Source organism: Salvelinus alpinus, chromosome 8, assembly GCF_045679555.1.
Source record: "Salvelinus alpinus chromosome 8, SLU_Salpinus.1, whole genome shotgun sequence".
Classification (NCBI taxonomy): domain Eukaryota; kingdom Metazoa; phylum Chordata; class Actinopteri; order Salmoniformes; family Salmonidae; genus Salvelinus; species Salvelinus alpinus.
Genome location: NC_092093.1, coordinates 12,835,530 through 12,862,002, shown reverse-complemented (window position 1 = coordinate 12,862,002; position 26,473 = coordinate 12,835,530). Strand labels below are relative to the sequence as shown.

Sequence of the window (26,473 nt, the reverse complement as noted above, 5' to 3'; positions counted from 1 at the left end):
GTACTCTTGTTTCCCTTTCAACCACCAAGATATCATGCGGCACAAGATGAGGCAAAGGGGAGGGATCAGCTCTATCCTGGTAGATGGACGGATGAGGAGAACAAAATCAACAACAAAAAATCTATAAGTCCGGACAACTCAAATCATAAGCAAAAGAACAGTAAGTCAGAAAGGGTACAGAAGAGGAGAGATGTCCAGAATACACTTCACTATGGAAAATAAAAAGATTCAAACACAAAACAAATCAAAACAATGTCATGCAACTGTTCATAAAACCTGAAGCAGGGGGGCAGAATGAGGGTATGAATGTCTGTGTCTACATAGTGAGATGCATGTATGACTGTATATGACTAAATGTAGTTTATTGTTACCCCTACAGTATGCCTCCATGAGGGGGGTCCAAGTTAACTAAACTCTGACTGACAAGTTCAGAATATACTGAACTTACTTACTCAAACTTTTGCTTCTGAGAATACTTGGGATTTAAGTTTTGGAAGTTAAACTTTTAAATTGTTCAAGCTGTCCGCCATGTCCATTTAATTTCAGCTGTCCTTAGGTAAACAAAGTCATTACAACTTCATGCATTGAGATAACATAAAGCTATCATATTCATTGAGATAACATAAAGCTATCATATGCATTGAGATAACATAAAGCTATCATATGCATTGAGATAACATAAAGCTATCATATGCATTGAGATAACATAAAGCTATCATATGCATTGCTTTACAGAGAAAATCTTAAGGGCCACATAAAAAAACAACATTCCTACTAAAAGCCTTAACCACAATCCCTTTAGCCAACGATACGACATAAGGTCACAAAGCTCTAGAAATTATAAACTGTAGAATTAGTTCCTTATCCACTGTACACATATTCAGAAACCTTTTTCAATACGGAAATATATAAATAATTAAATAAAATATATAATTATCTAAGCCGAATCGCTGATTCATTATCTCCTACCAGGGATAACAGAATAGGCCAATACATAGTTTTCAGTTGGTATTAATGAAAACTGATTTACATTGTGCTGAGAAAAAAGTGGACATATGTTTGATAATTAGCCCAGGCATATTTAGGCAGATTAGCTTGGAATTAATTAGTGTTCTATGATGGCATTTGGAAGGACAGCCCACTAATACATTCTTTTAGATCGCTAGAGAATGACTTCCACAGGAGGGGAGAGAGAGGGAGAATTACATCCACAGGAGGGGAGAGAGAGGGAGAATGACTTCCACAGGAGGGGAGAGAGAGGGAGAATGACATTCACAGGAGAGGAAAGAGGGGGAGAATGACTTCCACAGGAGGGGAGAGAGAGGGAGAATGACTTCCACAGGATGGTAGAGAGGGGGAGAATGACTTCCACAGGACGGAGAGAGGGGAGAATGACTTCCACAAGAGGGGAGAGAGTGGGAGAATGACTTCCACAGGAGGGGGAGAATGCCTTCCACATAAGGGGTAAGAGGGGGAGAATGACTTCCACAGGAGGGAAGATGGAGGGAGAATGACTTCCACAGGAGGGAAGAGAGAGGGAGAATGACGTCCACAGGAGGGAGGAGAATGACTTCCACAGGTGACGAGAGAGAAGTGGAGAAATACTTCCACAGGAGGGGAGAAAGAGGGAGAATGACATCCACAGGAGGGGAGAGAGAGGGAGGTTGACTTCCACAGGATGGTAGAGAGGGGGATATTGACTTCCACAGGATGGGAGAAAGGGGGAGAATGACATCCACAGGAGGGGAGAGAGGCGGAGAGAGGGGGAGATTGACTTCCACAGGATGGTAGAGAGGGGGAGATTGACTTCCAGAGGAATAGACTGACTTCCACAGGAGGGTGGATAGGGAGAGAATGACTTCAGCAGGATGGTAAAGAGGGGGAGAATGAATTCCACATGATTGTAGAGAGGGGGAGAATGACTTCCACCGGAGAGGAGAGTTGGGGATAAAGACTTCCACAGGAGGGGAGAGAGGGGATAATGACATCCACAGGAGGGAGGAGAATGACTTCCAAAGGAGGGGAGACAGAGGGAGATTGACATCCACAGGATGGCAGAGAGGGGATAATGACTTCCACAGGATGGTAAGAGAGGGGGAGAACGACTTCCACAAGAGGAGAGAATGACTCCCACAGGAGGAGAGATACTGGGAGAATGACTTCCACAGGTTGGTAGAGAGGGGGAGAACGACTTCCACAAGAGGAGAGAATGACTTCCACAGGAGGAGAGATACTGGGAGAATGACTTCCACAGGTTGGTAGAGAGGAGGAGAATGACTTCCACAAGAGGAGAGAATGACTTCCACAGGAGGAGAGATACTGGGAGAATGACTTCCACAGGTTAGTAGAGAGGAGGAGAATGACTTCCACAGGATGGTAGCGAGGGGGAGAATGACTTCCAGAGGAATAGACTGACTTCCACAGGAGGGTGGATAGGGAGAGAATGACTTCAACAGGATGGTAAAGAGGGGGAGAATGAATTCCACATGATTGTAGAGAGGGGGAGAATGACTTCCACATGATTGTAGAGAGGGGGAGAATGAATTCCACATGATTGTAGAGAGGGGGAGAATGACTTCCACAGGAAGGGAGAGAGGGGGATAATGTTTTCCACAAGAGGAGAGAGGGGGAGAATGACTTCCACAGGAAGTGAGAGAGGGGGAGAATGACTTCCACAGGAAGGGAGAGAGGGGGAGAATGACTTCCACAGGAAGGGAGAGAGGGGGAGAATGACTTCCACAGGATGGTAGAGAGGGCAATAATGACTTCCACAGGACGGGAGAGGGGGAGGAGAATGACTTCCACAAGAGTGGAGAGAGGGAGGAGAATGACTTCCACAAGAGTGGAGAGAGGGAGGAGAATGACTTCCACAAGAGGGGGAGAATGACATCCACTGGAGGGGAGAGGTGGAGAACGACTTCCACATGAGGGGAGAGAGGGGGAGAATGACATCCACAGGAGGGGAGAGGTGGAGAACGAATTCCACATGAGGGGAGAGAGGGGGAGAATGACATCCACAGGAGGGAAAGGGAGGGAGATAGAATGACTTCCACAGGAGGGGAGAGGTGGAGAACAACTTCCACAGGAGGGGAGAGAGGGGGAGTATGACTTCCACAGGAGGGAGATAGAATGACTTCCACAGGAGGGGAGAGGTGGAGAACGACTTCCACAGGAGGGGAGAGAGGGGGAGTATGACTTCCACAGGAGGGAAAGGGAGATAGATATAATGACTTCCACAGGAGGGGAGAGGTGGAGAACGACTTCTACAGGAGGGGAGAGAGGGGGAGTATGACTTCCACAGTAGGGAAAGGGAGGGAGATAGAATGACTTCCACAGGAGGGGAGAGGTGGAGAACAACTTCCACAGGAGGGGAGAGAGGGGGAGAATGACATCCACAGGAGGGGAGAGGTGGAGAACGACTTCCACAGGAGGGGAGAGAGGGGGAGTATGACTTCCACAGGAGGGAAAGGGAGGGAGATAGAATGACTTCCACAGGAGGGGAGAGGTGGTGAACGACTTCCACATGAGTGTAGAGAATGGGAGTATGACTTCCACATGAGAGTAGAGAATGGGAGAATGACTTCCACAGGAGAGTAGAGAGAGGGAGAATGACTTCCACAGGAGAGTAGAGAGAGGGAGAATGACTTCCACATGAGAGTAGAGAGAGGGAGAATGACTTCCACAGGAGAGTAGAGAGAGGGAGAATGACTTCCACAGGAAAGTAGAGAGAGGGAGAATGACTTCCACTTGGGAGTAGAGAGGGGGAGAATGACTTCCACATGAGAGTAGAGAGGGGGAGAATGACTTCCACATGAGAGTAGAGAGAGGGAGAATGACTTCCACAGGAGAGTAGAGAGGGGGAGAATGACTTCCACAGGAGAGGAAAGAGGGGGAGAATGACTTCCACAGGAGAGGAAAGAGGGGGAGAATGACTTCCACAGGAGGGAGGAGAGGGGGAGAATGACTTCCACAGGGATTCAGGAGAGGGGAGAGCGAGAGAGGCCCTTCACACAATAGTCATAGAATTTGAATATTCAATAGTCTGCCGGAACATTGACCAACCACAGCACGGTGACTTGAATGGGGATGTCTGTTCTGGGTAGTTTATGTCTATGCTGGTTCACATTGTACCAGGCAATATTTGTTTGTAGTTATTCATTTTCAGGACTAGTAGGAGTGTATCAGACAGTATTTGTTAGTAGTTATTAATTCTCAGGACTAGTAGGAGTGTATCAGACAGTATTTGTTAGTAGTTATTCATTCTCAGGACTAGTAGGAGTGTATCAGACAGTATTTGTTAGTAGTTATTCTTTCTCAGGACTAGTAGGAGTGTATCAGACAGTGTTTGTTAGTAGTTATTCATTCTCAGGACTAGTAGGAGTGTATCTGGATGTATTATCCTCATGACAGACAATATGATTGGCTCTGCTCTGATGGGGACATGACAGACAGCGTATCATTAATATTAACATGCAGCAAACCGCTCCTAAACCCAAGTTGTCTCAAAACAAGTGATATGTTTCCATTTAAAATCTACTTCCTGCTCAGCTCTGGCATTATGCGTTATCATTATTATTTGACACTACTGAGAGTTATAACTCACTTCAACCTGGTGACAACTATGTGTGGTGTAGCGGGAGAGAGAGAAAAACGATGCACACAGAAGTTGGAGGATATCTGTTGTCTATTAGAGTGTTTCAGGTAAGGCAAACCTCCAACGTATAAGGAAACAAAAGGAACAAACAGGAGAAAGAGAGGAGAGGGGGAGGACTGGGTCTGTTGTAGTTAGTCTGCTACATATCACAGTATCTATGCTGAAAGCATTTTGTTCTTTAAAAAATAATCTCAAAATGTATCCTCTGTCGAGAAGAAGCACACACACGCACAGCAAGAAACATGTCAACCATGTAAAACAGGACAGATACATTTTGAAGCATCAGTGTGAACATGGAGCTTGATACTAATTTGGTACTTTTTGATTGAAAGTTTTCTCTCCTTTGAATGCTGAGAGAAAAAAATTAGTATTAACGCTTTTAACCATGTTAACGACCAGAGGCCCCACAGATAAGTGTAATTTGTATCAGAGACTATAATCGAACTGTATTATACAGACGATAACACTATAACATATGTGGGTGTGTAGAACTATGAATACATTTACTCAGAGTTTGGAGCATAAATATAACTTCAAAAGTGACTTTTCTACAGAGGGCCTGCTAAGGATTTACTTTCATCAACTTCAAAGTGCATGGAGCTCTTTCAGCTTTCCACATATAGCGGAAACCCTCAGACTCTTACTACTGTATCTCACGGTGCTTTTAGGAAGTATTCTGAAGTTACACTTTAGGCTCCCATGGGACCTGATGCTTAGAGGAGAACGATCCTCTTTTTTTGGTTTTGGTTGCAAATCAATCAAAGGAATAAAAATAGACTGGTAGGTCTGAGCAAGCACAACTCGACACACACCCATCCCACCTGCGTGTCCGGAATCACACTCCTCCAGATCCTCGTCATCGCTGGAACACTCCGCCGACGATACTATGTCATCTGTCGTCTGCCGGGGCAAGGGCGACACCGGGACAGACAGAGAAGAGACAGCAGAGAACATGGTGAGAGGCTGCACATCACAGACAGTGGACCCATACAGTCACCTAAGTTAAATATATCTGTATGGAAGATTGACCCTACCAGAAGAGACCCTAGAGAGGCAATAGAGCACATCCAGTCTCCTACTACCATCCCACTCCAGCCTATACTAGATACCTAGACAGTCTGTACTAAATACCTAGACAGTCTATACTAGATACCTAGACATTCTGTACTAAATACCTAGACAGCCTATACTAGATACCTAGACAGCCTATACTAGATACCTAGACAGTCTATACTAAATACCTAGACATTCTGTACTAAATACCTAGACAGTCTATACTAGATACCTAGACATTCTGTACTAAATACCTAGACAGCCTATACTAGATACCTAGACAGTCTGTACTAGATACCTAGACAGCCTATACTAAATACCTAGACAGCCTATACTAGATACCTAGACATTCTGTACTAAATACCTAGACATTCTGTACTAAATACCTAGACAGTCTGTACTAAATACCTAGACAGTCTGTACTAAATACCTAGACAGTCTGTACTAAATACCTAGACATTCTGTACTAAATACCTAGACATTCTGTACTAAATACCTAGACAGCCTATACTAAATACCTAGACAGTCTGTACTAAATACCTAGACAGTCTGTACTAAATACCTAGACATTCTGTACTAAATACCTAGACAGTCTGTACTAAATACCTAGACAGTCTGTACTAAATACCTAGACAGCCTATACTAAATACCTAGACAGCCTATACTAAATACCTAGACAGCCTATACTAAATACCTAGACAGCCTATACTAGATACCTAGACAGCCTATACTAGATATCGAGCCAACCTGTATTGGAATGTGCTTCCAGAGTATTCCGTCAGAGATTCCTGCCATATATCACCTCAAGTCAAACCTCTCATTGTGTTTATTGTTCTTCACTCTACGTGCTCTCTTCTTCCCAGCTACAGATCATTGTTTTGCTTATAGCTTTCCTCTCATTCCTCCTATTATTTAGAACCTGCTTTTCCTCTCCCCCTCTCCTCCTCTCCTCCTCTCCTCCTCTCCTCCTCTCCCCCTCTCCTCCTCTCCTCCTCTCCTCCTCTCCCCCTCTCCTTCTCTCCTCCTCTACAGTCAATGGCATCTAAGGAAGCACCCAGAGCTAGAGATCAGCCTTGCCCCACTCACATGCTGTGATGTGTGCAGCAGAGGAGGAATGGGGGACGAAGGGTGTCCCAAATGGCAACCTATTCCCTATATAGTGCATTGGTCAAAAGCACTCTGGTCAAAAGCAGTGCACTGTATAGGGAATATGGTGCCATTTGGGACGTGGAAGCCAGTCTTCAGTATCCCACAATTCTGATGTATCCCCTCGCCTCACCACCTCTCTCACCCCCTCGCCTCACCCCCTCTCTCGGGCCCGACTCAGGGAGGACATAGGGGTCGTATTTCAGCGTGGTGCGGCTTTGAGTGGAGCGCTTGGTGCTTAGCGAGCGTCGACTAAGAGACGTTTATTAGAAGGGACCAGCAGGGTGATAAAATAAGAGGTGTCACAGAGCAGGGTTATGATATCAGAGAGCTTATTGAGTTTGCAGAGCTGGACCACCACACTGTTACACTCTAAATATAATATAATTGACAGACTAATGAAACGCCGCGGCTGGTGCCTCCACCACCTCCACAACATCCATCTCTACAGCTGCTATTTCTAGGCCCCGCTGTCCTGATAAGACGAACACACACACACGGACTCCACGGTTACAGAGTCCATTTATTATAAATATATTCAGAGAAGGAGAGAGACAGAGAGAGAGAGAGAGAGAAAGAAGAGTCGTTAAATTCTACAACCACCTAAAAGGAAGTGATTCCCAAACCTTCCATAACAAAGCAATCACCTACAGAGAAATTAACCTGGAGAAAACCCCCCTAAGCAAACTGGTCCTGGCAAGGAGAGAGGGAGAGGGAGAGAGAGAGAAGGAGAGAGGGAGAAAGAGAGAGGGAGAGAGAGAGAGATAGAGAGAAAGAGAGAAAGATAGTGAGGAGAGAGAAAGAGAGAGAGAGAGCAAGTGAGAGAAAGAGGCAGAGGAAGAGAGAGAGGGTGATGCGGTGTGTTTGTGATTGTGGGGGGGGGGGGGCTGAGAGCGAACAAATAAGTAACGGAGGAAAGAAGATAAGGGAAACTCACTAACCTGAATTGGTGTAAAATTTTGCCCTCTGTAAATATGATATTATTCATTGAAGTCACATTATGTGTGTAAAAAGACTGGTTATTACTGGGAGAAGATATTGCTGGTTATTCGGATGGCAGGTTGCAGAAAAGGTTGCAGAAAAGGACTCAGAGAGAAGAATAGGACTCAGAGAGAAAATAGGAAAACTATCCCAGACTTCACATCTCAGCTTTACTATCAACACATATCTTATCACCTCATAACACTGGTACCCTGGAAATATTGTTTCAGCTTTGAGCCAGACACATTCTAAACCAGACACATTCTGAACCAGACACATTCTAAATCTGACACTTCTACACCAGACACATTCTTAACCAGACAAATTCTGAACCAGACACATTCTAAACCAGACACATTCTGAACCAGACACATTCTAAACCAGAAACATTCTGAACCAGACACATTCTGAACCAGACACATTCTGAACCAGACACATTCTAAACCAGACACATTCTAAACCAGACACATTCTAAACCAGACACATTCTAAACCAGAAACATTCTAAACAAGAAACATTCTGAACCTGACACATTCGAAACCAGACACATTCTAAACCAGACACATTCTAAACCAGACACATTCTAAACCAGACACATTCTAAACCAGACACATTCTAACCAGACACACTCTAAACCAGACACATTCTAAATCTGACACATTCTAAACCAGACACACGAGACACATTCTAAACCATACACATTCTAAACAAGACACATTCTAAACCAGAAACATTCTGAACCAGACACATTCTAAACCAGACACATTCTAAACCAGACACATTCTAAACCAGACACATTCTGATCCAGACACATTCTAAAGCAGAAACATTCTAAACCAGACACATTAAGAACCAGACACACCAGACACGTTCTAAACCAGACACATCAGACACATTCTACACCAAACACATTCTAAACCAGACACATTCTGAACCAGACACATTCTGAACCAGACACATTCTGAACCAGACACATTCTAAACCAGACACATTCTAAACCAGACACATTCTAAACCAGACACATCCTGAACCAGACACATTCTAAACCAGACACATTCTAACCAGACACATTCTGAACCAGACACATTCTAAACCAGAAACATTCTAAACCAGACACATTAAGAACCAGACACATTCTAAACCAGAAACATTCTAAACCAGAAACATTCTGAACCAGACACATTCTAAACCAGACACATTCTAAACCAGACACATTCTAAACCAGACACATTCTGAACCAGACACATTCTAAACCAGAAACATTCTAAACCAGACACATTCTAACCAGACACATTCTAAACCAGACACATTCTAAACCGGACACATTCTAAACAAGACACATTCTGAACCTGATACATTCTAAACCAGACACATTCTAAACCAGACACATTCTAACCAGACACATTCGAAACCAGACACACTCTAAACCAGACACATTCTAAACAAGACACATTCTGAACCAGACACATTCTAAACCAGACACATTCTAAACCAGAAACATTCTAAACCAGAAACATTCTAAACCAGACACATTCTAACCAGACACATTCTGAACCAGACACACTCTAAACCAGACACATTCTAAACAAGACACATTCTGAACCAGACACATTCTAAACCAGACACATTCTAAACCAGACAAATGCTAAACAAGTGACATTCTGAACCAGACACATTCGAAACCAGACACACTCTAAACCAGACACATTCTAAACCAGACACATTCTAAACCAGACACATTCTAAACCAGACACATTCTAACCAGACACACTCTAAACCAGACACATTCTAAATCTGACACATTCTAAACCAGACACACAAGACACATTCTAAACCATACACATTCTAAACAAGACACATTCTAAACCAGACACATTCTAAACCAGACACATTCTGAACCAGACACATTCTAAACCAGACACATTCTAAACCAGACACATTCTGAACCAGACACATTCTAAACCAGACACATTCTAAACAAGACACATTCTAAACCAGACACATTCTAAACCAGACACATTCTAAACCAGACACATTCTAAACAAGACACATTCTAAACAAGACACATTCTAAACCAGACACATTCTAAACCAGACACATTCTGAACCAGACACATTCTAAACCAGACACATTCTGAACCAGACACATTCTAAACCAGACACATTCTAACCAGACACATTCAAAACCAGACACACTCTAAACCAGACACATTCTAAACAAGACACATTCTGAACCAGACACATTAAGAACCAGACACATTCTAAATCTGACACATTCTAAACCAGACACATTCTGAACCAGACACATTCTAAACCAGACACATTAAGAACCAGACACATTAAGAACCAGACACATTCTAAACCAGACACATTCTAAACCAGAAACATTCTAAACCTGACACATTAAGAACCAGACACATTCTAAATCTGACACATTCTAAACCAGACACATTCTGAACCAGACACATTCTCAACCAGACACACTCTAAACCAGACACATTCTAAACCAGACACATTCTAAACCAGACACATTCTAAATCTGACACTTCTACACCAGACACATTCTAAACCAGACACATTCTAAACCAGACACATTCTGAACAAGACACATTCTAAACCAGACACATTCTAAACCAGACACATTCCAAACCAGACACATTCTGAACCAGACACATTCTAAACCAGACACATTCTAAACCAGACACATTCTACACCAGACACATTCTAAACCAGACACATTCTAAACCAGACACACTCTAAACCAGACACACTCTAAACCAGACACATTCTAAACCAGACACACTCTAAACCAGACACATTCTAAACCAGATACATTCTAAACCAGACACATTCTAAACCAGACACATTCTAAACCAGACACATTCTGAACCAGACACATTCTAATCCAGACACATTCTGAATCAGACACATTCTAAACCAGACACATTCTGAACCAGGCACACTCTAAACCAGACACACCAGAACTCTAGAACCATAGCAGAACACTAGAACACTAGCAGACCACTAGAACACTAGCAGAACACTAGAACACTAGAACACTAGCAGAACATTAGCAGAACACTAGAACACTAGCAGAAACCTAGAACACCAGCAGAACACTAGAACACTAGCAGAACTCTAGAACCCTAGCAGAACTCTAGCAGAACACTAGAACACTAGCAGAACTGTAGAACACTAGCAGAAAACTAGAACACTAGCAGAACACTAGAGCACTAGCAGAACTCTAGAACACTAGCAGAACACTAGAACACTAGCAGAACACTAGAACACCAGCAGAACACTAGAACACTAGCAGAACACTAGACCACTAGCAGAACACTAGAACACTAGCAGAACACTAGAGCACTAGCAGAACTCTAGAACACTAGCAGAACACTAGTAGAACACTTGAACACTAGTAGAACACTAGAACACTAGCATAATACTAGAACACTAGCAGAATACTAGAGTACTAGCAGAACTCTAGAACACTAGCACAACACTAGAACACTAGCAGAACACTAGCAGAATTCTAGAACACTAGCAGAACACTAGAGCACTAGCAGAACACTAGAACACTAGCAGAACTCTAGACCACTAGCAGAACACTAGAACACTAGCAGAACTCTAGAACACAAGCAGAACACTAGAACATTAGCAGAACACTAGACCACTAGCAGAACACTAGAGCACTAGCAGAACACTAGAACACTATCTGAACTCTAGAACACTAGCAGAACACTAGAACACTAGCAGAACACTAAAACACTATTATAACACTAAAACACTAGCAGAACTCTAGACCACTAGCAGAACACTAGAACACTAGCAGAACACTAGAACACTAGCAGAACTGTAGAACACTAGCAGAACACTAGAACACTAGCAGAACATTAGCAGAACACTAGAACACTAGCAGGAACCTAGAACACCAGCAAAACACTAGAACACTAGCAGAACTGTAGAACCCTAGCAGAACTCTAGCAGAACACTAGAACACTAGCAGAACTGTAGAACACTAGCAGAAAACTAGAACACTAGCAGAACACTAGAGCACTAGCAGAACTCTAGAACACTAGCAGAACACTAGAACACTAGCAGAACACTAGAACACCAGCAGAACACTAGAACACTAGCAGAACACTAGACCACTAGCAGAACACTAGAACACTAGCAGAACACTAGAGCACTAGCAGAACTCTAGAACACTAGCAGAATACTAGTAGAACACTTGAACACTAGTAGAACACTAGAACACTAGCATAATACTAGAACACTAGCAGAATACTAGAGTACTAGCAGAACTCTAGAACACTAGCACAACACTAGAACACTAGCAGAACACTAGCAGAATTCTAGAACACTAGCAGAACACTAGAGCACTAGCAGAACACTAGAACACTAGCAGAACTCTAGACCACTAGCAGAACACTAGAACACTAGCAGAACTCTAGAACACAAGCAGAACACTAGAACATTAGCAGAACACTAGACCACTAGCAGAACACTAGAGCACTAGCAGAACACTAGAACACTATCTGTACTCTAGAACACTAGCAGAACACTAGAACACTAGCAGAACACTAAAACACTATTATAACACTAAAACACTAGCAGAACTCTTGACCACTAGCAGAACACTAGAACACTAGCAGAACACTAGAACACTAGCAGAACTGTAGAACACTAGCAGAACACTAGAACACTAGCAGAACACTAGCAGAACACTAGCAGAACACTAGAACACTAGCAGAACACTAAAACACTAGCAGAACACTAGACCACTAGCAGAACACTAGAACACTAGCAGAACGCTAGAACACTAGCAGAACTCCAGAACACTAGTAGAACACTTGAACACTAGTAGAACACTATAACACTAGCATAATACTAGAACACTAGCAGAATACTAGAGTACTAGCAGAACTCTAGAACACTAGCACAACACTAGAACACTAGCAGAACACTAGCAGAATTCTAGAACACTAGCAGAACACTAGAGCACTAGCAGAACACTAGAACACTAGCTGAACTCTAAAACCACTAGCAGAACTCTAGAACACTAGCAGAACACTAGTAGAACACTTGAACACTAGTAGAACACTAGAACACTAGCATAATACTAGAACACTAGCAGAATACTAGAGTACTAACAGAACTCTAGAACACTAGCACAACACTAGAACACAAGCAGAACACGAGCAGAATTCTAGAACACTAGCAGAACACTAGAGCACTAGCAGAACACTAGAACACTAGCAGAACTCTAGAACACAAGCAGAACACTAGAACATTAGCAGAACACTAGACCACTAGCAGAACACTAGAGCACTAGCAGAACACTAGAACACTATCTGAACTCTAGAACACTAGCAGAACACTAGAACACTAGCAGAACACTAAAACACTATTATAACACTAAAACACTAGCAGAACTCTAGACCACTAGCAGAACACTAGAACACTAGCAGAACACTAGAACACTAGCAGAAATGTAGAACACTAGCAGAACACTAGAACACTAGCAGAACACTAGCAGAACACTAGCAGAACACTAGAACACTAGCAGAACTCTAGAACACTAGCAGAACTCTAGCACACTAGCAGAACATTAGAACACTAGCAGAACACTAGCAGAACACTAGAACACTAACATAACACTAGAACACTAGCAGAACACTAGAACACTAGCAGAACACTGAACACTAGCAGAACTGTAGAATACTAGCAGAACACTAGAACACTAGTAGAACACTAGCAGAACACTAGAACACTAACATAACACTAGAACACTAGCAGAACACTAGAACACTAGCAGAACTGTAGAACACTAGCAGAACACTAGAACACTAGCAGAACACTAGCAGAACACTAGAACACTAGCAGAACTCTAGAACACTAGCAGAACACTAGAACACTAGTAAGACACTAACAGAACTCTAGAACACTAGCAGACCTCTAGACCACTAGCAGAACACTAGAGCACTAGCAGAACACTAGAACACTAGCAGAACACTAGAGCACTAGCAGAACTCTAGACCACTAGTAGAACACTAGAACACTAGCAGCACACTAGAACACTAGCAGAACTCTAGACCACTAGCAGAACACTAGAACACTAGCAGAACTCTAGACCACTAGCAGAACACTAGAACACTAGCAGAACACTAGAACACTAGCATAACACTAGAACACTAACCGAATACTAGATCACTAGCAGAACACTAGAACACTAGCAGAACATTAGCAGAACTCTAGACCACTAGCAGAACACTAGAACACTAGCAGAACACTAGAACACTAGCAGAACTGTAGAACACTAGCAGAACACTAGAACACTAGCAGAACACTAGCAGAACACTAGCAGAACACTAGAGCACTAGCAGAACTCTAGACCACTAGCAGAACACTAGAACACTAGCAGAACACTAGAGCACTAGCAGAACTCTAGACCACTAGTAGAACACTAGAACACTAGCAGCACACTAGAACACTAGCAGAACACTAGCAGAATTCTAGAACACTAGCAGAACACTAGAGCACTAGCAGAACACTAGAACACTAGCAGAACACTAGAACACTAACCGAATACTAGATCACTAGCAGAACACTAGAACACTAGCAGAACATTAGCAGAACTCTAGACCACTAGCAGAACACTAGAACACTAGCAGAACTCTAGACCACTAGCAGAACACTAGCAGAACACTAGAACACTAGCAGAACACTAGCAGAACACTAGCAGAACTCTAGAACACTAGCAGAACTCTAGAACACTAGCAGAACATTAGAACACTAGCAGAACACTAGCAGAACACTAGAGCACTAGCAGAACACTAGAACACTAGCAGAACTCTAGAACACTAGCAGAACTCTAGAACACAAGCAGAACACTAGAACACTAGCAGAACATTAGAACACTAGCAGAACACTAGCAGAACACTAGAGCACTAGCATAACTCTAGACCACTAGCAGAACACTAGAACACTAGCAGAACACTAGAACACTAGAACACTAGCAGAACATCAGAACACTAGCAGAACACTAGAACACTAGCAGAACACTCGCAGAACACTAGAACACTAGCAGAACTCTAGACCACTAGCAGAACACTAGAACACTAGCAGAACACTAGAACACTAGCAGAACTGTAGAACACTAGCAGAACACTAGAACACTAGCAGAACACTAGCAGAACACTAGCAGAACTCTAGAACACTATCAGAACTCTAGAACACTAGCAGAACATTAGAACACTAGCAGAACACTAGCAGAACACTAGAACACTAACATAACACTAGAACACTAGCAGAACACTAGAACACTGGCAGAACACTAGCAGAACACTGAACACTAGCAGAACTGTAGAATACTAGCAGAACACTAGAACACTAGCAGAACACTAGCAGAACACTAGAAAACTAACATAACACTAGAACACTAGCAGAACACTAGACCACTAGCAGAACACTAGAACACTAGCAGAACTCTAGACCACTAGCAGAACACTAGAACACTAGCAGAACTCTAGAACACTAGCAGAACTCTAGAACACTAGCAGAACATTAGAACACTAGCAGAACACTAGCAGAACACTAGAACACTAACATAACACTAGAACACTAGCAGAACACTAGAACACTAGCAGAACACTAGCAGAACACTGAACACTAGCAGAACTGTAGAATACTAGCAGAACACTAGAACACTAGTAGAACAATAGCAGAACACTAGAACACTAACATAACACTAGAACACTAGCAGAACACTAGAACACTAGCAGAACTGTAGAACACTAGCAGAACACTAGAACAATAGCAGCACACTAGCAGAACACTAGAACACTAGCAGAACTCTAGAACACTAGCAGAACACTAGAACACTAGTAAGACACTAACAGAACTCTAGAACACTAGCAGACCTCTAGACCACTAGCAGAACACTAGAGCACTAGCAGAACACTAGAACACTAGCAGAACACTAGAGCACTAGCAGAACTCTAGACCACTAGTAGAACACTAGAACACTAGCAGCACACTAGAACACTAGCAGAACTCTAGACCACTAGCAGAACACTAGAACACTAGCAGAACTCTAGACCACTAGCAGAACACTAGAACACTAGCAGAACACTAGAACACTAGCAGAACACTAGAACACTAACCGAATACTAGATCACTAGCAGAACACTAGAACACTAGCAGAACATTAGCAGAACTCTAGACCACTAGCAGAACACTAGAACACTAGCAGAACCCTAGAACACTAGCAGAACTGTAGAACACTAGCAGAACACTAGAACACTAGCAGAACACTAGCAGAACACTAGCAGAACTCTAGAACACTAGCAGAACTCTAGAACACTAGCAGAACATTAGAACACTAGCAGAACACTAGCAGAACACTAGAGCACTAGCAGAACACTAGAACACTAGCAGAACTCTAGAACACTAGCAGAACTCTAGAACACAAGCAGAACACTAGAACACTAGCAGAACATTAGAACACTAGCAGAACACTAGCAGAACACTAGAGCACTAGCATAACTCTAGACCACTAGCAGAACACTAGAACACTAGCAGAACACTAGAACACTAGAACACTAGCAGAACATCAGAACACTAGCAGAACACTAGAACACTAGCAGAACACTCGCAGAACACTAGAACACTAGTAGAACTCTAGACCACTAGCAGAACACTAGAACACTAGCAGAACACTAGAACACTAGCAGAACTGTAGAACACTAGCAGAACACTAGAACACTAGCAGAACACTAGCAGAACACTAGCAGAACTCTAGAACACTATCAGAACTCTAGAACACTAGCAGAACATTAGAACACTAGCAGAACACTAGCAGAACACTAGAACACTAACATAACACTAGAACACTAGCAGAACACTAGAACACTAGCAGAACACTAGCAGAACACTGAACACTAGCAGAACTGTAGAATACTAGCAGAACACTAGAACACTAGCAGAACACTAGCAGAACACTAGAAAACTAACATAACACTAGAACACTAGCAGAACACTAGAACACTAGCAGAACTGTAGAACACTAGCAGAACACTAGAACACTAGCAGAACACTAGCAGAACACTAGAACACTAGCAGAACTCTAGAACACTAGCAGAACACTAGAACACTAGTAAGACACTAGCAGAACTCTAGAACACTAGCAGACCTCTAGACCACTAGCAGAACACTAGAGCACTAGCAGAACACTAGAACACTAGCAGAACACTAGAGCACTAGCAGAACTCTAGACCACTAGCAGAACACTAGAACACGAGCAGAACTCTAGAACACAAGCAGACCACTAGAACACTAGCAGAACACTAGAGCACTAGCAGAACTCTAGACCACTAGCAGAACACTAGAACACTAGCAGAACTCTAGACCACTAGCAGAACACTAGAACACTAGCAGCACACTAAACCACTAGCAGAACACTAGAGCACTAGCAGAACACTAAACCACTAGCAGAACACTAGAGCACTAGCAGAACTCTAGACCACTAGCAGAACACTAGAGCACTAGCAGAACTCTAGACCACTAGCAGAACACTAGAACACTAGCAGAACACTAGAACACTAGCAGAACACTAGAACACTAGCAGAACACTAGAACACTAGCAGAACACTAGCAGAACACTGGAACACTAGCAAAACTCTAGAACACAAGCAGAACACTAGACCACTAGCAGAACTCTAGAACATTAGCAGAACACTAGAGCACTAGCAGAACACTAGAACACTAGCAGAACTCTAGAACACAAGCAGAACACTAGACCACTAGCAGAACACAAGAGCACTAGCAGAACACTAGAGCACTAGCATAACTCTAGACCACTAGCAGAACACTAGAACACAAGCAGAACACTAAAACACTAGAACACTAGCAGAACATCAGAACACTAGCAGAACACTAAAACACTAGCAGAACACTCGCAGAACACTAGAACACTAGTAGAACTCTAGACCACTAGCAGAACACTAGTATAACTCTAGACCACTAGCAGAACACTAGAACACTAGCAGCACACTAGAACACTAGCAGAACACTAGCAGAACACTAGCAGAACACTAGAACACTAGCAGAACTCTAGAACACTAGCAGAACTCTAGAACACTAGCAGAACATTAGAACACTAGCAGAACACTAGCAGAACACTAGAGCACTAGCAGAACACTAGAACACTAGCAGAACTCTAGAACACTAGCAGAACTCTAGAACACAAGCAGAACACTAGACCACTAGCAGAACACAAGAGCACTAGCAGAACACTAGAGCACTAGCATAACTCTAGACCACTAGCAGAACACTAGAACACTAGCAGAACACTAGAACACTAGAACACTAGCAGAACATCAGAACACTAGCAGAACACTAGAACACTAGCAGAACACTCGCAGAACACTAGTAGAACTCTAGACCACTAGCAGAACACTAGAACACTAGCAGAACACTAGAACACTAGCAGAACTGTAGAACACTAGCAGAACACTAGAACACTAGCAGAACACTAGCAGAACACTAGCAGAACTCTAGAACACTAGCAGAACTCTAGAACACTAGCAGAACATTAGAACACTAGCAGAACACTAGCAGAACACTAGAACACTAACATAACACTAGAACACTAGCAGAACACTAGAACACTAGCAGAACACTAGCAGAACACTGAACACTAGCAGAACTGTAGAATACTAGCAGAACACTAGAACACTAGCAGAACACTAGCAGAACACTAGAAAACTAACATAACACTAGAACACTAGCAGAACACTAGAACACTAGCAGAACTGTAGAACACTAGCAGAACACTAGAACACTAGCAGAACACTAGCAGAACACTAGAACACTAGCAGAACTCTAGAACACTAGCAGAACACTAGAACACTAGTAAGACACTAGCAGAACTCTAGAACACTAGCAGACCTCTAGACCACTAGCAGAACACTAGAGCACTAGCAGAACACTAGAACACTAGCAGAACACTAGAGCACTAGCAGAACTCTAGACCACTAGCAGAACACTAGAACACTAGCAGCACACTAGAACACTAGCAGAACTCTAGACCACTAGCAGAACACTAGAACACGAGCAGAACTCTAGAACACAAGCAGACCACTAGAACACTAGCAGAACTCTAGGCCACTAGCAGCACACTAGAACACTAGCAGAACACTAGAGCACTAGCAGAACTCTAGACCACTAGCAGAACACTAGAACACTAGCAGCACACTAGAACACTAGCAGAACTCTAGAACACTAGCAGAACACTAAACCACTAGCAGAACACTAGAGCACTAGCAGAACTCTAGACCACTAGCAGAACACTAGAGCACTAGCAGAACTCTAGACCACTAGCAGAACACTAGAACACTAGCAGAACACTAGAACACTAGCAGAACACTAGAACACTAACCGAATACTTGATCACTAGCAGAACACTAGAACACTAGCAGAACACTAGAACACTAGCAGAACACTAGCAGAACACTGGAACACTAGCAAAACTCTAGAACACAAGCAGAACACTAGACCACTAGCAGAACTCTAGAACATTAGCAGAACACTAGAGCACTAGCAGAACACTAGAACACTAGCAGAACTCTAGAACACAAGCAGAACACTAGACCACTAGCAGAACACAAGAGCACTAGCAGAACACTAGAGCACTAGCATAACTCTAGACCACTAGCAGAACACTAGAACACAAGCAGAACACTAGAACACTAGAACACTAGCAGAACATCAGAACACTAGCAGAACACTAAAACACTAGCAGAACACTCGCAGAACACTAGAACACTAGTAGAACTCTAGACCACTAGCAGAACACTAGTATAACTCTAGACCACTAGCAGAACACTAGAACACTAGCAGCACACTATAACACTAGCAGAACTCTAGAACACTAGTAGAACACTAGAACACAAGCAGAACTCTAGAACACTAGCAAAACTCTAGAACACTAACAATACACTAGAGAACTAGCAGAACTCCAGAACACTAGTAGAACACTAGAACACTAACAGAACTCTAGACCACTAGCAGAACTCTAAAACACTAGCAGAACTCTAGAACACTAGCAGCACACTAGAGCACTACCAGAACTCTAGAACACCAGTAGAACACTAGAACACTAGCAGAACACTAGAACATTAGCAGAACACTAGACCACTAGCAGAACTCTAGACAACTAGCAGAACACTAGACCACTAGCAGAACACTAGAGCACTAGCAGAACACTGGACCACTAGCAGAACACTAGAACACTAGCAGCACACTAGAACACTAGAACACTAGCAGAACTCTAGACCACTAGCAGAACACTAGAACACTAGCAGAACTCTAGAACACAAGCAGACCACTAGAACACTAGCAGAACTCTAGGCCACTAGCAGCACACTAGAACACTAGCAGAACACTAGAGCACTAGCAGAACTCTAGACCACTAGCAGAACACTAGAACACTAGCAGCACACAAGAACACTAGCAGAACTCTAGAACACTAGCAGAACACTAAACCACTAGCAGAACACTAGAGCACTAGCAGAACTCTAGACCACAAGCAGAACACTAGAGCACTAGCAGAACTCTAGACCACTAGCAGAACACTAGAACACTAGCAGAACACTAGAACACTAGCAGAACACTAGAACACTAACCGAATACTTGATCACTAGCAGAACACTAGAACACTAGCAGAACACTAGAACACTAACCGAATACTTGATCACTAGCAGAACACTAGAACACTAGCAGAACACTAGAACACTAACCGAATACTTGATCACTAGCAGAACACTAGAACACTAGCAGAACACTAGAACACTAGCAGAACACTAGCAGAACACTGGAACACTAGCAAAACTCTAGAACACAAGCAGAACACTAGACCACTAGCAGAACTCTAGAACACTAGCAGAACACTAGAGCACTAGCAGAACACTAGAACACTAGCAGAACTCTAGAACACAAGCAGAACACTAGACCACTAGCAGAACACAAGAGCACTAGCAGAACACTAGAGCACTAGCATAACTCTAGACCACTAGCAGAACACTAGAACACTAGCAGAACACTAGAACACTAGCAGAACATGCAGAACACTAGCAGAACACTAGAACACTAGCAGAACACTCGCAGAACACTAGAACACTAGTAGAACTCTAGACCACTAGCAGAACACTAGTATAACTCTAGACCACTAGCAGAACACTAGAACACTAGCAGCACACTATAACACTAGCAGAACTCTAGAAAACTAGTAGAACACTAGAACACAAGCAGAACTCTAGAACACTAGCAGAACTCTAGAACACTAACAATACACTAGAGCACTAGCAGAACTCCAGAACACTAGTAGAACACTAGAACACTAACAGAACTCTAGACCACTAGCAGAACTCTAAAACACTAGCAGAACTCTAGAACACTAGCAGCACACTAGAGCACTACCAGAACTCTAGAACACCAGTAGAACACTAGAACACTAGCAGAACACTAGAACATTGGCAGAACACTAGACCACTAGCAGAACTCTAGACAACTAGCAGAACACTAGAACACTAGCAGAACACTAGACCACTAGCTGAACACTAGAACAATAGTAGAACTCTAGAACACTAGTAGAACTCTAGAACACTAGCAGAACACTAGACCACTAGCAGAACTCTAGACCACTAGCAGAACTCTAGACCACTAGCAGAACTCTAGAACACTAGCAGAACTCTAGACCACTAGCAGAACACTAGAACACTAGTAGAACTCTAGACCACTAGCAGAACTCTAGAACACTAGCAGAACTCTAGACCACTAGCAGAACTATAGACCACTAGCAGAACACTAGAACACTAGCAGAACACTAGAACACTAGCATGACACTAGCAGAACTCTAAACCACTAGCATAACTCTAGACCACTAGCAGAACTCTAGAACACTATCATAACTCTAGAACACTACAGAACTCTAGACCACTAGCAGAACTCTAGAACACTAGCAGAACTCTAGAACACTAGCAGAACACTAGAACACTAGCAGAACTCTAGACCACTAGCAGAACACTAGAACACTAGCAGAACACTAGAACACTAGCAGAACTCTAGACCACTAGCTGAAACTCTAGAACACTAGCAGAACACTAGAACACTAGCAGAACTCTAGACCACTAGCAGGACACTAGAAAACTTGCAGAACACTAGAACACTAGCAGAACACTAGACCACTAGCATAACTCTAGACCACTAGTAGAACTCTAGACCACTAGCAGAACACTAGAACACTAGCAGAACTCTAGACCACTAGCAGAACTCTAGACCACTAGCAGAACTCTAGAAGACTAGCAGAACACTAGAACACTAGCAGAACACTAGAACACTAGCAGAACTCTAGACCACTAGCAGAACACTAGATAACTAGCAGAACACTAGACACTAGCAGAACTCTAGACCACTAGCAGAACACTAGCAGAACACTAGAACACTAGCAGAACTCTAGACCGCTAGCAGAACACTAGAACACTAGCAGAACACTAGCATAACACTAGAACACTAGCAAAACACTAGACCACTAGCAGAACTCTAGATCACTAGCAGAACACTAGAAGACTAGCAGAACACTAGAACACTAGCAGAACTCTAGACCACTAGCTGATCTCTAGAACACTAGCAGAACACTAGAACACTAGCAGAACTCTAGACCACTAGCTGATCTCTAGAACACTAGCAGAACACTAGAACACTAGCAGAACTCTAGACCACTAGCAGAACACTAGAAAACTAGCAGAACACTAGAACACTAGCAGAACACTAGCATAACACTAGAACACTAGCAAAACACTAGACCACTAGCAGAACACTAGAACACTAGCAGAACACTAGCAGAACACTAGAACACCAGCAGAACTCTAGACCACTAGCAGAACACAAGCAGAACACTAGACCACTAGCAGAACTCTAGAACATTAGCAGAACACTAGAGCACTAGCAGAACACTAGAACACTAGCAGAACTCTAGAACACAAGCAGAACACTAGACCACTAGCAGAACACAAGAGCACTAGCAGAACACTAGAGCACTAGCATAACTCTAGACCACTAGCAGAACACTAGAACACAAGCAGAACACTAAAACACTAGAACACTAGCAGAACATCAGAACACTAGCAGAACACTAAAACACTAGCAGAACACTCGCAGAACACTAGAACACTAGTAGAACTCTAGACCACTAGCAGAACACTAGTATAACTCTAGACCACTAGCAGAACACTAGAACACTAGCAGCACACTAGAACACTAGCAGAACACTAGCAGAACACTAGCAGAACACTAGAACACTAGCAGAACTCTAGAACACTAGCAGAACTCTAGAACACTAGCAGAACATTAGAACACTAGCAGAACACTAGCAGAACACTAGAGCACTAGCAGAACACTAGAACACTAGCAGAACTCTAGAACACTAGCAGAACTCTAGAACACAAGCAGAACACTAGACCACTAGCAGAACACAAGAGCACTAGCAGAACACTAGAGCACTAGCATAACTCTAGACCACTAGCAGAACACTAGAACACTAGCAGAACACTAGAACACTAGAACACTAGCAGAACATCAGAACACTAGCAGAACACTAGAACACTAGCAGAACACTCGCAGAACACTAGTAGAACTCTAGACCACTAGCAGAACACTAGAACACTAGCAGAACACTAGAACACTAGCAGAACTGTAGAACACTAGCAGAACACTAGAACACTAGCAGAACACTAGCAGAACACTAGCAGAACTCTAGAACACTAGCAGAACTCTAGAACACTAGCAGAACATTAGAACACTAGCAGAACACTAGCAGAACACTAGAACACTAACATAACACTAGAACACTAGCAGAACACTAGAACACTAGCAGAACACTAGCAGAACACTGAACACTAGCAGAACTGTAGAATACTAGCAGAACACTAGAACACTAGCAGAACACTAGCAGAACACTAGAAAACTAACATAACACTAGAACACTAGCAGAACACTAGAACACTAGCAGAACTGTAGAACACTAGCAGAACACTAGAACACTAGCAGAACACTAGCAGAACACTAGAACACTAGCAGAACTCTAGAACACTAGCAGAACACTAGAACACTAGTAAGACACTAGCAGAACTCTAGAACACTAGCAGACCTCTAGACCACTAGCAGAACACTAGAACACTAGCAGCACACTAGAACACTAGCAGAACTCTAGAGCACTAGCAGAACACTAGAACACTAGCAGAACACTAGAGCACTAGCAGAACTCTAGACCACTAGCAGAACACTAGAACACTAGCAGCACACTAGAACACTAGCAGAACTCTAGACCACTAGCAGAACACTAGAACACGAGCAGAACTCTAGAACACAAGCAGACCACTAGAACACTAGCAGAACTCTAGGCCACTAGCAGCACACTAGAACACTAGCAGAACACTAGAGCACTAGCAGAACTCTAGACCACTAGCAGAACACTAGAACACTAGCAGCACACTAGAACACTAGCAGAACTCTAGAACACTAGCAGAACACTAAACCACTAGCAGAACACTAGAGCACTAGCAGAACTCTAGACCACTAGCAGAACACTAGAGCACTAGCAGAACTCTAGACCACTAGCAGAACACTAGAACACTAGCAGAACACTAGAACACTAGCAGAACACTAGAACACTAACCGAATACTTGATCACTAGCAGAACACTAGAACACTAGCAGAACACTAGAACACTAGCAGAACACTAGAACACTAGCAGAACTCTAGACCACTAGCAGAACACTAGAACACTAGCAGAACTCTAGACCACTAGCAGAACACTAGAACACTAGCAGAACACTAGAACTAGCATAACACTAGAACACTAACCGAATACTAGATCACTAGCAGAACACTAGAACACTAGCAGAACATTAGCAGAACTCTAGACCACTAGCAGAACACTAGAACACTAGCAGAACACTAGAACACTAGCAGAACTGTAGAACACTAGCAGAACACTAGAACACTAGCAGAACACTAGATCACTAGCAGAACACTAGAACACTAGCAGAACACTAGAACACTAACCGAATACTTGATCACTAGCAGAACACTAGAACACTAGCAGAACACTAGAACACTAACCGAATACTTGATCACTAGCAGAACAGTTGAACACTAGCAGAACACTAGAACACTAGCAGAACACTAGCAGAACACTGGAACACTAGCAAAACTCTAGAACACAAGCAGAACACTAGACCACTAGCAGAACTCTAGAACATTAGCAGAACACTAGAGCACTAGCAGAACACTAGAACACTAGCAGAACTCTAGAACACAAGCAGAACACTAGACCACTAGCAGAACACAAGAGCACTAGCAGAACACTAGAGCACTAGCATAACTCTAGACCACTAGCAGAACACTAGAACACAAGCAGAACACTAAAACACTAGAACACTAGCAGAACATCAGAACACTAGCAGAACACTAAAACACTAGCAGAACACTCGCAGAACACTAGAACACTAGTAGAACTCTAGACCACTAGCAGAACACTAGTATAACTCTAGACCACTAGCAGAACACTAGAACACTAGCAGCACACTAGAACACTAGCAGAACTGTAGAACACTAGCAGAACACTAGAACACTAGCAGAACACTAGCAGAACACTAGCAGAACACTAGAACACTAGCAGAACTCTAGAACACTAGCAGAACTCTAGAACACTAGCAGAACATTAGAACACTAGCAGAACACTAGCAGAACACTAGAGCACTAGCAGAACACTAGAACACTAGCAGAACTCTAGAACACTAGCAGAACTCTAGAACACAAGCAGAACACTAGACCACTAGCAGAACACAAGAGCACTAGCAGAACACTAGAGCACTAGCATAACTCTAGACCACTAGCAGAACACTAGAACACTAGCAGAACACTAGAACACTAGAACACTAGCAGAACATCAGAACACTAGCAGAACACTAGAACACTAGCAGAACACTCGCAGAACACTAGTAGAACTCTAGACCACTAGCAGAACACTAGAACACTAGCAGAACACTAGAACACTAGCAGAACTGTAGAACACTAGCAGAACACTAGAACACTAGCAGAACACTAGCAGAACACTAGCAGAACTCTAGAACACTAGCAGAACTCTAGAACACTAGCAGAACATTAGAACACTAGCAGTACACTAGCAGAACACTAGAACACTAACATAACACTAGAACACTAGCAGAACACTAGAACACTAGCAGAACACTAGCAGAACACTGAACACTAGCAGAACTGTAGAATACTAGCAGAACACTAGAACACTAGCAGAACACTAGCAGAACACTAGAAAACTAACATAACACTAGAACACTAGCAGAACACTAGAACACTAGCAGAACTGTAGAACACTAGCAGAACACTAGAACACTAGCAGAACACTAGCAGAACACTAGAACACTAGCAGAACTCTAGAACACTAGCAGAACACTAGAACACTAGTAAGACACTAGCAGAACTCTAGAACACTAGCAGACCTCTAGACCACTAGCAGAACACTAGAACACTAGCAGCACACTAGAACACTAGCAGAACT

At 43.0% G+C, this 26,473-nt stretch overlaps 1 protein-coding gene across 6 annotated transcripts in view; it reads right to left on the bottom strand.

Moving 5' to 3' along the window:
- LOC139582567 (neurexin-3b-like) overlaps nt 1–26,473 on the bottom strand; it is a 626,716-nt gene that overhangs the window by 15,869 nt on the left and 584,374 nt on the right. For all 6 annotated transcript variants that reach the window (XR_011676380.1, XR_011676381.1, XM_071412690.1 and 3 more), the window contains one exon: nt 5,476–5,554. Coding sequence is in view for 4 of the 6 variants with exons in the window: in XM_071412690.1 (XP_071268791.1) it covers nt 5,476–5,554 (79 nt within the window). In the remaining 2 variants the exon portion in view is untranslated. The remainder of the gene's footprint in view (nt 1–5,475; nt 5,555–26,473) is intronic.